Genomic DNA, 18,392 nt, shown 5'->3' on the forward strand with positions numbered 1-18,392 from the left:
AGCCCAAGACCTGGCCTTTTGGTCATCCATTACAGAGCACTCTACTGGCAGGGTCAGGGATTCCTTCAGTATGAACCTGCTCTGTGTTACTGTGTGCTGGGCTCATTTTTAAAGAAGGCTTTAACAGCCAGGAATTTTTTGTTGATGCATCAGACTTTTGTATTGACTGTTATGTTGGATTTGTATCTGCTGTCCAATTTGTATTTCCAAAAGTGTTCCAAAATAAACGTTCAGTTCTACTACTCTGACGTTATATCAGTAAAATATTTAAATAAATATCATGACCCAAGAGCTGAACGTTAACCTCTACTGCACCAGTCAAAACTGCCGCCGTGTTACAATACTGAGGTTTATCAATTGAAAACGTACTGTTCCTGGTGGTTGGGTCCTAGAATATACTGATCTGCAAAAAGCAAAAAAAAAATGGAAATGAGGAGTGATTACCTGGCTATCCTGGGCAAATCACTATGGACGTGTGGCAATCACCCATGGGCCAGTCAGCCACGGTATTGTGCTAGGCAGAAGCAACACTGAGATAATGCGTTCAACACTAAGTGATCCCCATTTAGTCCGAGTACACCAAAGTGTCAGCTGAAGTATGAATCTAGAACTGGCCAAGGCAAGGGTTGTGTCCTAATAGGGCAGTCAGAAAATATGCTCATGGAGGCTAGCTTAAGTACATATTTCAGTGCAAGCAGCAACTGGTCCCAAAGACGGACAATTGATCCCTGCAGGCGAATGTAACTGATGTTCAATGTGGTGGCTAAGATCAAAGGTAAAAAAAATAAATAAAAATAAAACCAACACAAGCAGCGTAAAAAGTAGGACTTTAGGAAACAAATCCAGCCAGCGGAATTGCAAAATTTCAGCGAATTCACATTGTTAGTTCCCCATTGCATGCTACAAAACTGACCCTTGCTACGTCATGCCACCTTCAGCTGAATCAAAACAATTCATATTAAACTGAAACAAAGATTGCGAAAATAGATCTTTATTTCATAAACAAAACAGGGGTCCTCTTCAGCTGTAAACACTTAGCTGCCCCAATAGCATTTCACTTTTTTTTTTTTTACAAACTGTACCAGCATCAAGGCTCAACCCACAGACATTGCCACTCCCCAGCAACCAGGTACTAATGAGGGATGGCGTGCTGGTTAAACAAGCTGGCAGCACTACACAATCTCCAGACCTTATGGTTGAGCTTGGTTTCTAAGTACTGTTAGCAACTGAAAGTACCTCTCCCCCCTCTAAGGCACATTGAAGGGGCAATGGGCCAAGCCAGTGGATGAACACAGCATTGATGCAGTTTTCCAGGCACAGCAAATATGCTCACAAATTCATAAAAACTTGGCCTAGACAAATGCAGCCTTCAGGAAGCCTACTTGCCCAAAGGGCTAGTCACCCGGGCAAGCCCAGACTGCAGCCATTAAATGTCAGGCACATTTGACAGGTGGGGGGAAAAAAAAGGAATCGATGTGCAAGGCAGAGTCATTTGCCATCATCCACACAAGTAATGAGCAAATACCTTCAAATTAGGTGGTCTGACCAGGAAAACAGTCAGTGTCCATCAGTGGGCACATTATAACCAGCTGTGCACCACCCACTCCATCACAAACACCCCACAGGACTAGGTGCGATGAGGAGGAACACAATAGGCCTTTTCTACAACTGGAAGCAAAAAGGCCAACATTTAAGCATGCTGGGGCAGATAATGCATGCCAAAAAAAAATATATATTTTTTTAACTATAAAAAAAAAAAAAAAAAAACACTGAACGGAGGCAGTTTACAATTTTGCAGTTCCAACAGCCAGGATAAAAACAATAAAAAAAACTCCATGCTTCTTGACCCAGAGATGCAGGTCGCTTTTGGTCAAATTGAGCTCTTCAGACAGGGAAAAATGTGTCCCTCCCACCCCCCAAAAAAATAGGCATAGATCATTCACAGTTTACCCACAACAGACCCCAAAGGCTTCCACGAACCTATGGTTAGCAAGTTTGCCATCAGTTTAATACTAATGCAGCAATTGTCTTTGGCACAAGACTGTCAATGAAGCTTCTACCATAGAAGTGCACATTATATACTTACTGAACACAACCCCTTTTGAATGACACTAGTATAGAGCAGCTTCTTTATACAGTATAAATGCAGCAATGTTCACATAAGACATAGGAGCCTCTGAGCAAGAGTTACAGGCAGAAGGAACAAACTTTAGAAACTCATGATATTCACGCACAGGTACAGCCAGCATTTATTTCAGAACCAATCAGGAGCCAATATTCATGACTGGTCAGCCCATGATTTGCTCAAGATGGTTAAAGCCTCGAATCCTGAAGGGATGCTTTGGACAAAGTACACATGTGGGACACTGCACTGCCAAAGAAGTTCCATAAACTAACAGGGTAAACTGGCTGGAAAGCCATTACTGGAGCAGTTTGTGAATAGGGCATTGTGGCTCTGGGTGCATAGATCAGTCATCCAACAAGGACGAAACCATGACAAACGCCTCAGCATGATGTCCATCAAGCTTCAATGATACGCCTTCCCCAAAATGAATGAACACAGAAGAGTCTCCCCTATTTCTGCAACTATGCATAAACTTACTCCAACAGGGCCATCAACAGACATGGGACAGGATAAAAAAAGTTCCCCTCTTGTGGGCAAATAATGATTTGAATACATTGTATTTGCTTGCAACAGACTCTAAAGAATCTATAGTCAGTAAGTCAAGCGCATTGCATGACAGATTTGAATACCTATCAAGGATACATTGTGTTTAAAATATTGAAAAACATCCTCAAAACCAGACACCACACCTCAGACTCAAGTCAAGCATTCCAAACAGGGCAACGCTGTCCTTCAGACGCCATTGCAGAACCAAATGAACAAATCCATAATTTCAAAAGAACCAGACAAAGGAGCATTCATTCTTTGATAATCAGCCCTGCCCACATACACACAAGCTTAAAACAACCAATTAAAACCAGCCAAAAGCGATGGCGCTCATGAACAGTCATGCACCCAACCCACAAAATAAACCCAATATAAACTAATATTTCGGATCACAGGCTTTCAACCTCAGAATAGGGGCATCAGGGGACGCATTCAAAAGTCCTTAATCACCAGTAATATGTTGCAGTCAACTAGGGCCAGTTAGTCCAGCACTACGGTGATAAAGTAACCCCCTCACTGCACATCACATGTGGAATGCTAGTTTGGGGCCATAGCTGTTTGATGGATGGCAGCAGTATGAGGCATGGCTTAACAGGCAAGGTTTGGCCAAACTGAGACAATAGGATTGTGCCCCAGACACCGTTAAATTCAGGACATATTACACGATATGCACTTAGAACCCACGCTATGCATGCATTTAGGTAACCATCCAAGTGGTCAGGGACATACGGAGGTCATAGCAGACCAACAAGTCACAAGTGGAATCAAATGAAACCAATTGTGATTAAGATGGCTATTAGTCTAATCTTACATTAAATTCAGGCTCTCACAAGCTACTGTAATAGAAAAGGGTCACTTCGTAACCACATTATGTCCTAGACAAAAGAGCCACCCAGCACAATAGTGCCACCGAAGCTCACAGCATACATTTTAAATAGTATGTGTCCATGGATATCAGACATGCAGATTAGTATCAAATACCAAGGAGAATGGGGTACCACAAAGACATGGTCCCCCAGTCAACCCTGCTGAATGGGCTGGAACAAGCTGTGTGTTTACAGTAGGTCGTGCAACAAAGAGCCAATAAGCTGGAGTGGCATTCAATGCATCATGGGGCTGTGGCTGGGCTTTCGGGCAGTGCAGAGTTGCAAGTGTACTTTAGTGAGACAACTGCAAGGGCACAAGAGGGAACTTTGAGGACCTTGCGATTTTGTACCTGGCCTCAACACGCCCTTTAACCAAAAAGGAACCATTTGCTATACTGCTTGTTAAAAATCAGTCTTCCATCAACCTTAGCACTGCATGTAAAACGAGCCTCACGTTCTGCGGCAATAATGCTGCTAGGATACGATCCTCTGCAACTGATGGGGAGGGGGTGGGGTAGGCCTGCAAAACTCACTTGCACCATCTAGCCAAATATTGCTTCCTCCAGCACAATTTAAAAATCAAATGTAAGCTCCAATAGCATTCTCCATATAAAATATTATCAGACCAATAAATTTGTGCACATTCCGCCCCACAATGCACTCCTACTCTTCAAACATAACGCTCATGCACACAAAAAATGTCCTTCTGCTTCTGGGAAGCGCACCAAGGCAGTGTCACAATGTTTGTGTCAGTTACAAGGCAGCCAAGTCTGGTAGGAATGATTGCACGGCACCATAGTCTGCATGGGGGCATAGTAGTAATTGTTGTAGTTCACTTCTTGGATGTAATGGGCTGGCTGGTAGTAGCAGGCAACGTTGTGCATGGCTGGATACATCCTCTGCTCAGAAAGTACCTTGGCAGCGAACATGGCAATGAGATTCAAAGTCTGCCGTCGCTCATGTCCCATCAAACAGACTGTGCTCTCATTCACAACTTTATGCAAGGTCATCAGGCAGTCATATCGCTTGCTCTCCATGCCCACAAAGTGATTCTGCAAGTAGGACTCCAGCTTGCGCTGCTGCTCACCAATGTCAGGGAAATCAATAAAGTATCTGGAGCACATGTACCTCTGTAGAGTCTTTATGTCAGCTTCGCACTTGGGCTTGAACCCCCTCACCAAAAGGTTGCAGTATTTCAAGAGTCCACCTCCACGAATCTCCTCTGGGTTTCTAGTTGCAATCACTTTATTTCGGAGGTGCTCCATTGCCTCCTCGAAGTCCCCATACACACTTTCCCCTGTGACAGTGGGGTGGAAGTTTTCAGACATTGGATTCTCTGAACATTCAGTGAACAGTAACAAAGAGTCCAAAATGATGTGAAAGGAGTCCACACTAAACTCAAACTGGCGCCGCAGGGTGTCTACAAACTTCAGCTCGACATTCTTCCCGCTGTTGTTGGACAGTGATATGAGGCTCCAACGGTCATTCTCAGTGCGCACTTTAACTAGCTTCTGGACATAAGCTTCCTTTAAGGTCATGGGCGACATCTTGTCTTTGTTGACGCCCTCTGGCAAAAAGTCCAAGAGGCAGCTCAAAACCACATCCTTCACCACCTCGTAAGTCTCCGAGCTCTTAAGGTCCACACCAAATATCAGGTCCAGGTCTTTGTAGCCTAAGCCACCATCTTCAAGCAGTACATGGCTGGCTGCAGAACCATTCAATCTCACATTCTTGACATGGATGCCCCTCTGCTCCAGCCTGCTGCGGACCATCTGAGGATGAAAGGCGAAATATTAGTATACTTGACAAAACTGGTACAACAGCAGTTAATACCTTCACACATACTACATACTAGACCTCCGTTAATGATTGCATGACAGCTGTGGATATTAATTGCTTCTATGCAGTTTCTAGATACCAAAGACAAATACTGAAAGCACATACGAGGGAGGCCTGCCTCATGCCCAAGTGGAGGAGCAAGGAAGTGTAAAGAATGAAGTAAAAGATCAACGCTAGGCATAGGGACTGCAAACATGAACAGATAATGCAGACAGTCACGAGGGTTTCAGCAAAGAAAGTTACAGCACTATCACCCAACTGATGGCTTTTTGTAGTAGAAATAGTTTTAGCTTTAGGCCAGCACAGCCCACCCTGCTTTAATAACTTCTGCCCAATCTGAAGCATCATTTGAAAGATATCAGTGTATGGCAGTTCAGGCAACATGGGGCACCTGCTCATATATGGAGCACTGCAGCACCCAGAATTCCAAAATGCCACTAAAACTTGGTTGACAATCTATAGTTATTCTACACCACAGAGCAAGACGGAGATTTAAAAAGGCACATTCAAGCATCATCTTGGCATATTCGTGCCACGTGAGTCAGATACAGCTTGGGCCCACAGCGGATTAAAATTTCTGAGGTGCACAGCTACTAGGAGCTGCAGTGTGCAGCCACCTGTCCAGACTTTAATGCCAACCTAGTTACCAGTTTTAAACAAGCGTTTGATGGCCTGCCAGCATTAGCATTGCCCCAATCAAAGTGTGAGGTTAACATTGCAGGCGTTACAAAAACCAGCGCATAAAAAACCAGCGCATAAAAAAAAACGAAGTCTTCAAATTTTGAAGCAGAGATCTGTGCATACGAATACTACATGTGTAACCTTTTACATATGATTTAGAACTTTTGAACTGCAGATTAACAGCAGAGTGAAAGCATGCAGCTCAACTTAACCAGAGAGGTTTATATTGACGCCAAATATAATGGCTACATCCTCGTTTGTGAAATATTTTTAAAGCGTTAATAGGAATGCTATGAGTGATGTATAAAGAGGACACATGATTTTACAGGTAGAATGCAGCGGCGGCCATGTCCCATTGCACTCAGGAAGGTGTGTAGATTTAAGGACCGTTCCAAGTGCGACCTTTAACGCACCCGTTGGGCTGACGCCACTGGTCATTACATGCAGTCACCACGCGGTGTGCATGTCTTAGCTAAAAAAAAGTGGGTCGAAGTCAGTTTAAGTTGTAATGTTCATAGGCTTCTGGTAAAGCACCAAGAGACCACGCAAGTGGTTATAGTGCACGGTACAAGTTAAGTACTCGGGGAGGTGTAGGTTGCCACTGCAGTCCATTCAATTCTGAATGGAGTCACAAGACCCCAAATGCCAAAAGCACCCCACCACCAGCCTAGCAACATTTCTCTGCAAGCGCCCAGGCGGATAATCCATATTTGGCACTACAACCAAAATTGACACGTGAAACCACGTCTGGGTGTAGGCATACCATGTTACGATCCACGCCTTGTAGAGCTGGGTTTATTCAGCAGGGCTCAAGGACTCTATTAATCACGTGGGCGTGCCTGTGCAGACGCATACCCTAGCTATGAACAAAAGCACTTGAGATGGAATCTCATGTACTGCAGAGGCTCAGTAAAGAAGATATGGGATAACTGCAGTCTTGCCTAGCTTATACACAGCAATGCCAGCCTGCACGTGACCCACTTAGTGATGCACAGTAACATCAGAAATCAAGCGACTCCTGCCTGCTGTAGAAATCAAGCCAGTGTCAATATCAGTAGTAATCTGCAGGTAAAAAACCAGTGCTGACCAGGGGGGGGGGGGGGGGGGGGGGGGGCGGAATGTGCAATCGTCTCACACCTAAGTAAAGACTCCATTTGGAAGGAGTCTCACAAAACTACTTTATGGCCAGCTCAATTTCAACACTGCTAAACTAGCCAACTCCAGTCTATAGTTGAGATCTAGGAGGCAGAGCTTTAGCCTGCAACAAGGCCCGTCGATTAGTTCAGCCAAGCACACAAGAAAACAGGGATTTTAGCTTTAATACATTAAGTAATAAGATGTTTATATACATAAACCCTGAAACGGACTTGTAGTCATTTTTAGAAGAACTACTCAGCAGTCGCACGAATAGATTATCAAACAGACAAATCTACACCCATTCCGAATTAAGCACCCATGAGAGATACCTCCCAACAAGGGGGGCTGGGGAGTTCTACAAGCCCTTCACCTCCCCAACCACCACTAGTCTGCCTATGCAAGTCCTTCCATATGCAACCTCCACCCACAGGTCAGATGTCTCCATAGTAGATGGTAATGTCCCTGATGTATACCCTGTGTAGCTCAAATTCTGTATTATACGGATATATTTCATTTTCAGTTACTCTGCTGTATGGCACTGATAATGTAGCCATGTGTTTAACTGATACGATCTAGCTAATTTCAAGCTTCTATTAAACATTCGTTGTAATAGCTGTTGCAGAAAGGATTTGTAGTCAATTTGAGGGATCCATTACGTGCAATCGATATTAAGTTAGATCAATTCCACGTAAAAAGAAGTTTACAGCACCAATAGGCTTTGGAGTCATCTGAAAAGTTTGAAGCCACGCCCATTTTCAATACTGCAGATGGAACTCCGATTCCCCAATCCCCATTTCTGAAATTGGTGGGGGGCAGCGAGTCTTGGAAGCAAGACAGCACAGCAACACCAGTTTGGATCCCTGTTGCGTGCTTAGAAACTACTCCTGGTATTAAGCGTGCTATAAATTAACTATACAATTTATATAGGTAGAATTCCAGATTGAGATATATAGACACAATGTGCCAAGTGCTCGATACAAGCTGCATTCGAGCAAGTCAATGGGTAAAATGTGTTTCGAAAAAAGTGGGATTGTTCTGCAAGGTGCATGGTGGGTATGCCAGGAATATGCACCAATGACTTGGTCACTAGGGAAAATTGTATTGTTGCCACTATTTAGTCCCTGCTTCACACCAAAAGATGGTCATACCGTTGGTGTTCTACAGATCTTATATCTTTTTACCTTCAGTTTATTTCCTATTAAACTGAACATGAAATTGGTATAACTGATGAGAACCAAATGGAAAACTGACAATACCAATCTTCCCATGTGATCAGCATAGCTTCGAAATTACCCCAACTACATCTAGAATCAAAACATGTAAATGGAATGGGAAAATGTGGTGCTGCTTTGGCCTGAACTGGTCCCACTTGTACAAGTCAGTTAAACTGGATGCAGCATTACAACTAGCTACACTTACGGTCCCACCACAGTAGTTTGAAAGTGCCGAGGAGAAATCAGGCCGTGTTCCATTGGCTAGGAATGGCAGCGCTTCCAAAATTCTTCCTTTGCCCACATGCTCTTTGGGTTACAGTTGTCAATGCCGTCGACCAGTTTAGGGCAAAGAATTAAATCCAGCCTTTAATTGGTACAAATAGTTTCAAGAGCAACTGGGGGAATGATCCGGACTAGCTATTCGAGTCTAGACAAATTAAAGTTTAGGCCTTTTGCTAGTTCCTGGTAGTTTTCCAAGATCTGGTGTACTTGTCAGCACCCGATCCTTCAGCCCAAGCCACACCTCTGTTAATGACTACCTACCTTCTTAACTCCAGCGTCGTATAGTGCTAGTTTTACAATTCTGCACCCTAATCGGAACTACATTATTGCACCCGGCTCACCGATTTACAAACACAAAAATGCCATGTTCTGGGAGTTTGCTCTTAAGCCTAGCAAAGAGAAAGTCACTGCAAAGGAATGCGGGAGACCTCGCAGGCCACACTAGTCAGTAACTGCGCCAGAGTCATGGTTACAACAGGCTGCACATTAACTGGATTAAAAAACTGGTAGTGTTTTCAATAAAATCTAAAGGAGCACTACTCATCGTTTTGCAGTTTCTAGTAGTCACTAGAGGCATGGATCATGCCAGGCAGATGCTAAAGATCATGGTGGCACCAGGATATCCACATCATTGCACATTTACCAATCATGGGCCACTGAGAACCTTTGTCGAATTTCCAGAGTAAATGTAATTGGTTAGTGGTACCAAGTGCCTAGTAATGGGAAGTACCCTGTAGGAAAAACCTACACTACATGTCATGGACATTATTGGCCAAAATGCAACATTTTGACAACCACCCAGACACCAACTGTGGCCGCTACACATGTAAGAAAGGGTGCTCTAAATTTACAAACTGCACAGATCTAGGCTGCTGAGTAAATAGTGTCTTCAACCAGTAAGTGCAGAGGAAGGACATTGGGAGCACAGCACATTTGGCAAATCAAGTACAAAACACTGGGAGAAATGTACAGGCTGGGGTCTCTGGTCAGCTTGAAACCAGTCGGCTCCACAGGCCAACTGGAACCATCACATTGAGTATTTAAGAAGGTTAAAGAATTAGGGCCCATCCAGCACACACTTACACATAATGGGCAAACAGTTAATGTGCTCCTAGTTCCACAGCTGTAGCCCACTGTGCAATGGCAGACACCTGGAGAGGGGTTTAGCTCTTTTTCAAACCCAGTGTATGGACTGTACGCTGCTTGAGAATGAGGGACAGAATGAGTGTGGTACAAAAGTACACACTAGTAAGGAATACGCATTACGGTAGAGTTCAGATACATGTAGTTGTGATCTCTCCCACAGGCCAGCTATCTTTGCTCAATTTACATTGAGAGCTCAGTCAACGAGGACAGAAGACATTTGCACATCTTCAGTTCTCTAGGGATAAAGGGCTTCTAAAACGATTAGGCAGCCACACATCCAAGCGTGAAGGAGCTGTATTTGTACAGACAGACTAGAGGCTGTGCCAGATAATTTGCCTTAGGACAGATTATATGCGTTAGTGACCCAGGATTTACGGTGGTAGGATTACAAACCCATAGATGTGCCAACATTTTACAACTGTCAAAAAAATATGCAAATGCCTGCCGGGACAACTCACTCCTGGACACCCATCTAGGATAAGTCCATAACAGTGCCTCACGATTTCCTGAATATATAGCCAACCTAGCTCAAATGGTGGAGCAAAACCGTGCATCACCAAGAGAAACACTGCTACTACACCGCACCATCATCAAGCAATATCACCAACCGCAACTGGCAATGCAATTTCGCGAACACACTAACGTGAAAGCAAATATCCAATTTGATATCCGAATCAAAGACTAACCCTGTAAAAAATGCTTACATTTGGGGAGTGATGACGTCTTGGGTAGTACAGTTTTAACTCCGTAGTAAGACCCACTTTAGAGAAACACCAAGCTTACATTGCACACAGCGCCCAACTGTTCCAGCTAAGCACAATAAAAAGAGCACAGCCGCTAAAAACCCTGTTTAGACCCTACCAAAACTGTACCAACTTGTGAATTAACTTTCTCTTGCAGCAAAGAGATTTTTACTTTTGCCACCAAACTCAAAAATCTATATTGCTGTTACTGGTGTGGCGATATCCCCAAAGTCATGGTACATGGGTAACCACAATTAATAGCGGGCCATGATAAAATGAGTATCACATGCCAATTACGTCTATAAGGCTTAAAATCGAGCTGTCAGCTAAGCCATGTCGATGAGCTAAAAACGTTAAAGTCGCCAACCGAGAAGAATTGGCCAGCACGCAGCCATGAACAGGAAGCTCAAGATGACAAACTCGTGAGTCATCGTGGACTTTGACTGAAGTGCATCTTGGGGGAAGAGAACATGTGCTAGCCCTGACTTCTGGTAGTTACATATTGAGCAATGCGATCTCCACAGGGCAGGGGGCACACTCAGCCAGCAGACGTTGCTGGAGACCACGGTCAGGGCCAAAGCGGCGCAGGAAGCAAGCTTTTGTGCAGGAATTAGCGTTTCAAAAATCCGGTGGCCGGGCGCCAAGCGGGGAGGCCGTATCACGCCGTCAGCACTTCTGCTCATGCATTCCAGGCTGTTCCCAGCATGAAGTTACGCAGAGGGTTTGCCCGTGAACATGGAAGCTTCCAGGGAGGGATATTATGTAACACGGCCTGGTGGGTCACAGGGCCTAGCAAGGTGACTAACAGCCAGGCCTCTGGGAGAAGACCTCCGATCCACTTTAAGGGCTTCGAACGGCCAGGAGGTGCCGAGCAGTACGGCAGTGGGCAACAGGCCCCAGGTGGGCAGCAGCTCCCCCGTTCACTGCCGCACCCGACATCACGGAGACTGGACACCGAGTAGGGTGGGGTTGGGCTGCACCCTTCGGGGCTCAAAAGTCAGTACTCAGCAGCCTATCCTTCCAAGGCCACGAGGTTGCGAAATAGGAACCGGCGATGTATAAATGAATGAAATTATATAATAACGGCCAACAAAGGCAAAACACAAGCGAATATTGATTACAATAGTTGCCTTGAAGGCCAAGCCATGCAAATATCACTAGTGTACATATCTGTCCGAACTGCAGTTGAACACGCGGGGCCCTTCTCGAATAGGTGGGGATGGAAGGGTAAAGTACAGGAGTGCGAAGATAAATGAACATCTCTTAACTGTCCACACAGCAATACGCCACCATCTGCTTCACACACCCTCAGCGGTCCATTATAGCCTTTAATAGCCCCCCTCGCCCCCAATCTACTAATTTCATCCCCCAAAAACAGGCCAAAATCACCCATGCCCAAGATTGAAGCCATACCCCGGTCACTGTAAAGCCCCCCGCCCCCACTCCCTTGCATTGGTTTTACCTGTACGACAGTCCTGGGCCGCACAGACAGGGTGGGGAAGTTGCCTCGCCCGTGAATGGGCACGCTTTCCCCGAGGATGGCGTCCAGGCGCTGGACCTGCTCCCAGGACAGCACGCTGAAGCGGCGCGAAACACACGCCGACGGCTGGCTCCCCGGCGTGCGGCGGCATTTGGGCGGCGAGGAAGTCATCATACGGCGGCGGCTCCCCGGCTCTGAAGAAGAAGCAGCTGCGCGAGATCCTGTGACGTCGAGTTGTGCGAGAGTGACGTCGTGCGGCAGCGTGGTTCAACTTGACGTCGAGAGCGTCAGGCTCGCCGGTTATCTTCGCGTGACCTCGATGAACGCCTCGTCAGCGTGGGTAGGAAAGCCCGTTCGTTGCGACGTAGTCGCAGTTCCAAGTGGCCGTAGTAGTGAGAGGAAAAGGCGGCCTCGCTGCTGAAGCCGGCTGGCGGCGCTCGTCTGTCTCAACGGGACTCGGCACACGCCCCTTTCTGGGTGTCAGTCAGTTCGCCGGCAGGTACTCGCACGCGGCTCAGCTGCAGCACGCGGTTCTGCTCGCACGCGGGCGCGGCTCTTGAGAAGGCGGTTTGAACTGGTGCTTGCAGGCGGAGGAGGACAGTTTCAAGCTGGCGCCGGCAGCATGGGGGTAAGGGCTGAACGTCAGGGAACTTGTGGCGAGGTCTCAGTTTCGTTTCTTAGGCTGCCGTCTTCTGGAAGGTTCTTTGCTGCTGGGCCTACGCCGGTGTCGCGTGCTGCTGGTCTGCCCGGTGTTCCTTTGCCCGTCAGTCCCACCCTTACCCCGTCTGCAGCAAGCACTGAACGCCGCCTCGCGCTCGCACGCGTTATGTAGGCAGCTGCTCGGCTGCTGACCGGTCGAGCAGCCTGTCAATCTACCGCCCTTTTTCAGGAGGCGTGTGTTCTGATTCGACCGACTTGCCGGCTGATCTGCTCTAACTACGCCTCTTTTCCATCTGCGTCACCACGAAGTCAAGGCAGGGCGCCGGTCGGAGGAATCCCGTCTGGGGTTGGTCAGTACGCATGTCAGTCTGTTTAAAGGGCCAGTACTTCTTGCCAGGAAACAGAGCTGTCAAAGAATGAATGAAGCGAAGAGACAGAGTTGGTGAATTTGTCTACATTGGCATCTTACTCGTCTGATTGACGGATTGCATTCGGCTAAGACCCGCCCGCAGCCACGAGCAAGAGAACAGCGTGATACGAGTTAGGGTTTTGTGGTGGGGTCAAATAAAGGGGGGTCTTGACGTCAGGGCAGTGGGGTATTCGGGCCAATGAGGTAGTACGGTGGGGCCAATAGAATGTGATCTGTTGTGCATTTGGCAATAGGATGGATGCAACAACATGGTTTGATGGATAGGGCAATGCTTGTTAGGGGGTTGGTAGCAGTGGCACCCCCACACATTTTTCATAGGGGTGGCCTGATGAGGCCACAGGAAATCTTGGTATGCCACACAGGGGCGGATCTAGTCTCAACATGTTGGCGGCGCTGGATGGCAGTTTTGAAAACTTAGAGAGAAGTAACATTAAACCTATTGCGCTACTGAACCCCTCTCGTCCTAACGCCCCCTCCCCGAAACACAGGAGGCTGAGTAGATATCATGCCTTCCTTTGGCGCATTAGATCCATCTTTCACCCCAACTCCCCAGAGGAGTAGCCATTACTCTGTAACAAGTGGGTTCTGAAGCTAATGTAGTAGGGCCCACATTAAGAAGAGCCTGTAGAAGGAAGGGCACTTGCTCTGCCCCGAGCCAAATGCATTGGAGTGACAGAGAGTAGTGAGGGAGGGCGAACCACTCAAGGGGGTTTGTCCCCTTGAGAAAAGGTTTTAAATATTGGGTTAACATAGTGCAAAATACAGTACACGTTGTGATAAATTGGGTAAAAAGCCACACAGTTTACAATAGGTTTTGTAGGGTAAGACATAAAAAGTAGGTTAGATGCCAACAATGCACAGGAGCATTTTCAAACACATTTTCATAATGCCTTTGCCCGCTATATGACAGTACTCTGCAAGTGCAAAAAAGCATTTTCATATTGATTCTGCTCACACATGTCCATTCTGGTGCACCTATATATGCCACTATTCCCACATAGGAAAATACTCAGGTTTGCTTTGTCCATAATGCCAGTAACGATACTATAACAAAGCATGTTTATGCTAGCTCTCCCAATACATGCCAGTATCCCCACGTAAGAACATCCTCCTGTTGGCTTTGCCTTAATGCCAGTGAAAAAAGCCCAGCCACAGTAAGAAAATATATCCTTGCTGGCTACACAAATCCCCACTCTATATTTAAGAACACTCATCATGTTGTATTTGCTCCCTAACGGCAGTAAAAAATGTCATGCCACAGTAAAAAACATACCCTTGCAGGCAGCATGAATGCCCCCAACCCAATGTAAGAATGCTTATATTGCCTTTGGCGTTAACACCAGTAATAAACTGCAATGCCACAGAAAGAAAACATGCTCTTGCTGGCTACCTGGTAAGATAGCTCAGCAGCCTGAGCGTATGCTTTTGTAATCCGAGTGTGATTCGCAGGTTCAAATCTTGGCAAGGCCAACTCTGCCTTTCATACTTCAAAGTGACCTCTGTGATCTCTACCCTCCTCTATGGACTTTGTACTATTATGTTGCTTTTGCACCTTGTTACCTCTCTCTTACTCTGTACTGTACTGTTTTCCCCGCTCACCAAGTAGTGCCACTGCCTTGATACTTACGGGTTTGGGGCGATGACAACAAATGCAATAAATAAAGCTCATTAAATGAGTGCAAACTTCGGCAGGGTGAAACATTTGATGTATATTGTTTTCTGCACATCGCTTTGCAGAAAGCGCTATATGAATAGCATATCATCACACAAATCCCCCCATATAAGAACACTTATGTTGCATGCATCATTTTATATTCCCCCATGTAAGAATATGTATGTTGCCTTTGACCTTAAACACCAGTAAAATAAAGACCCAAGTCAAAATAAGGAAACATGCCCTCACCATGTAAGAACACTCATGTTGTCTTTGATCTTAATGCGAGTACAACATTCCATGCCACAGTAAGACCCAGCCAGGCCAGCCCCACTGTAGTATTCTACAGAAACAACTTCCCGATGTCCACTGAAAACACGAATAGAGCAACAGGTTGATTTCTACTCCACAGCGTTGCATTTGTCTTACTGTGCAGTATTTTAAATAACCTAACACACATCAACAAATCATAACATGATGCATATGTTGTTCAGAAAGACAAATAGAGCGATCAGATATGACAGCTCCTAAAATAAAAAGTATATCACTACATCACACAAAGAAACTTTAAAATGAATGTCTACCGTTGTATTGTCTCCACACACTGGCAGCAATGATACACACTTAAATGCCTGCCTGGGCATTTTGGAGACCTATGCCCCCCAGTCCCCCAATAACCTCACTCCATTGTACTGTCAGTTTGGGATGTCGTTGGTAAATCACAAGGCAGTAACGAGCTGCGGTGCTGCATTGGATTTCCTAAAGGGGGTTCGGTTGATTAATCTGTTTCACTTGCCCCTTGTTATTCCTGATGATTTTGAATGAACATGTCAGTACCTAGAACACAGTGTCCACCACGGCTGAGGTTGTTTGCTGCTGCCTGCATGCAGTAAATCTCTATTTAGATAATGCTGAATGAAGGCATACCTGATAAATCTTTGCTTTGGTTATTGTTTTGAAATGAGTGAGTCGGAAGCGGCTGCTTGTGTGTGTTTTCGGCAGTGCGGCTTGACTTTTTAAGCATTACAGCGTTCTCACTGTGATTTCAGGCCCGTTGTGGGTCTTTCCTCTAGCACATGCCAGACGCTTGACCCAGCGTGTGCAGTATGAACAGTGCTCGACTCGAACGATTGATCTTGCGATCCGGGCCCTAATTTTGATGCCCTCGGGTGCCGGGGGCACTTGGAGGGCTGGGGGTGTTCCAAGGTGACTGCAGTTGTACTAAGGTGACTGCAGGTAACCGCCATACCAGTAAGTGTAAAACATATGAGAAGCGCTATAGAAGCGCTTGGAGATTTGAGTGATCAGTACTCATCTCTTCCCATCATCGCTGGGTTTTCACCCTTCACCCCGACATCCCCTTACTGGTGATGCAGTAAGATGCACACATAATAGCAGCAAGTGAGAAGGGAGGAGCAAGTAAAGAACGTTGCTGAGGCTTGATCTTGGACACAGGGTACACTGAAATCGTGACCCAGTGTGTTAGGCGTGATTTCAGGAGGGATTGAATCCCAGGGGCAAATAGCCCAGACTTAATACTGAACCTGAATGTTGGGCAGGACCCATTTTCAGTAGCCTATAGCTGACAGTGTGCAGTAAAGGAGCAAATTGAAAGCCTGCTGACTGATATTGAAGGCTCCTATTTTCTGCATGGTACTTATTGTGTATTTGTTGTGGTGTGAGTGGCAAGTAGTGTTTTTTCACACACAATAAAGCAAATTTTACCACTGGCCTTAGCCTATTACTTAGTGCTAAAAACATAATAAAACCACTGTTAGGCTTCCTTGAGTGTTTCTCCGTAGCTGTTATCTATTATTTGGGAGCCTTTTACCAATGGCAGTACGCGCTCCAGAGAACAGCAACTAAGTGTGCAGGCAAAGAATAGATTGCAGTAAATACTTTAAACTGTGACCGGGAGACTGCAGGAAAAACCTTTGATCCCGGTCGCTGTGCGCCAGTGGTATTGCCTTGAATTTTCAACTAATAAAAACTAATTGGCGACTAATAAAAACAAAGCACAATGCAATTACAACTTGCAGAAGCAAAAAGTCAAAGCAAAGGAGCAAATACAAAAGGGAGCGATAACCTCTTCCAAATCAATGCGAAGCCTACGACTAATTCTACAGTCCTAGATGAAATAGAGGAAAAGGGTGAAATTGCAGAAACAAGGGCAATGGAGATACCGGAGTAAAATGTTTAAAATCTCCAAGATGATATCACCATTGGAGACATAGATAACAACTCCTTGTTAGATCTTTGCCTAAAAATGCAAAAGGCAACAACGCCGGCACATATGAAAACCACTAGCCCTTCATACAATACAGAATAAATAAATGAAGTAATGCATTTGCATTAGTCTCCCCAGACAGAGCGACTCTCGGCATCTCCTAGTATGACTGGAGCGACTGTAACAGATACTACTGTAAACAGCGAAGAGACACATACACGCAATACAGAAGTGATAGAACTGAAGTCAACTATGGCCTCTATACAATTTGCCACGAAGATCTTACTCAAGATGTGTGGCCAGATAATGGAAAACACGAAATACACAATTATAACAGGCGCTAAAGAAAGGGTAGAAGAGGACTTAGCGGCTGCCATACATATCTTGGAAGAGCTGCAGTGAGTGAGGAGAATGACCAGAACCTAATGGACGACTCTGCGGTATACTATTCAAGGAAACAACACAGGCTGTCAAGGAGAAAGGCAATGACCAAACAACCAAGCACTGTGGCCTCCCCACTCCCTGGGACAGAAAATTAATTCAAAAGGAGTAAAAAAACAAAGAGCCGCTAGATCAAAGAAAAACATTGCGATGGGTGAAGGGCGTATCACTAGCTGGCTAATAACGGACAAAGATAGGTTGCCATGAGAAGAAGACAGTATACTATCCGCAACACCAGAGGAGGAAAATGAAATGGCTGTAAGCATGCCTATATTGCATAAGGACACTGATGTGCCCTCAGTGGAGAATATCTTGGACGTTTCGACATCAGAAAAGGAAACACGTATATGTGATAAAATGGGAAATCATATTTGTATAATTAAAAAGTTATACAAAGAAAAATAACCTAGATGGCTAACAAGAACTGAATTGCTTACAAGACTGCACTCAGTACCACAGCTTAGGGTGCTTAAATCAGATGATTTCGATTATGTAGAACCCTTGAAATGTCCTAACCCCAATGTTTCTGCCATCCATTGTACATTTTTAGTAACTGCGCAGTTGTTCCGCAGTTACAGATAAAGTTTGATGGTAGTAGATATTGAGCTAGATGTAGACCCTGATAAAGGAGACCCAAGCTGTCCCCTGACCGATGACAATGCAAGACAAGATCTGCAATCTATACTGCGACTGACACAAGGAAAATAACTGCAGATGATGGACATACAGAATGTTCTGAAATGGCTGAAAGAATCTCTGCCAACCATTGTACATACCTTGTGAGATTGAACTTTCATGTCATGGAATTGCAGGGGTTTCTCTCACCTTTTTTCTGCGCATGGTTCACTGCCAACTATTATAACTCATTCCTGCTTTTGCCTGCAAGAAACATGGTTGACCTCTCCTATGATATTGGATGGC

At 45.4% G+C, this 18,392-nt stretch overlaps 1 protein-coding gene and 1 long non-coding RNA gene across 2 annotated transcripts in view; one reads left to right on the forward strand and one right to left on the reverse strand.

The window, feature by feature from the left end:
- The window catches only part of LOC138503283 (uncharacterized), a 152,202-nt gene that overhangs the window by 84,653 nt on the left and 49,157 nt on the right, over nucleotides 1-18,392 (forward strand). The gene's annotated exons all lie outside the window — the stretch shown is intronic.
- TENT5B (terminal nucleotidyltransferase 5B) lies at nucleotides 976-12,867 on the reverse strand. Its single transcript, XM_069622884.1, has 2 exons — nucleotides 12,042-12,867; nucleotides 976-5,309 (listed from the first exon to the last, which is right to left on the reverse strand). Exons 1-2 carry the CDS (start codon nucleotides 12,231-12,233, stop codon nucleotides 4,287-4,289), a joined length of 1,215 nt encoding a protein of 404 aa, XP_069478985.1. The 5' UTR covers nucleotides 12,234-12,867; the 3' UTR covers nucleotides 976-4,286.

This window comes from Ambystoma mexicanum, chromosome 11 (assembly GCF_040938575.1).
Source record: "Ambystoma mexicanum isolate Mex_15411 chromosome 11, UKY_AmexF1_1, whole genome shotgun sequence".
NCBI lineage: Eukaryota > Metazoa > Chordata > Amphibia > Caudata > Ambystomatidae > Ambystoma > Ambystoma mexicanum.

What these genes read in the sequence shown, in the direction of transcription:
- TENT5B (XM_069622884.1), bottom strand. Translation starts at nt 12,233, where the DNA reads ATGATGACTTCCTCGCCGCCCAAATGCCGCCGCACGCCGGGGAGCCAG. An exon ending in GGCCCAGGACTGTCGTACAG is followed by an intron (nt 5,310 to 12,041) that starts GTAAAACCAATG and finishes TTTCATCCTCAG; the next exon opens with ATGGTCCGCAGCAGGCTGGA.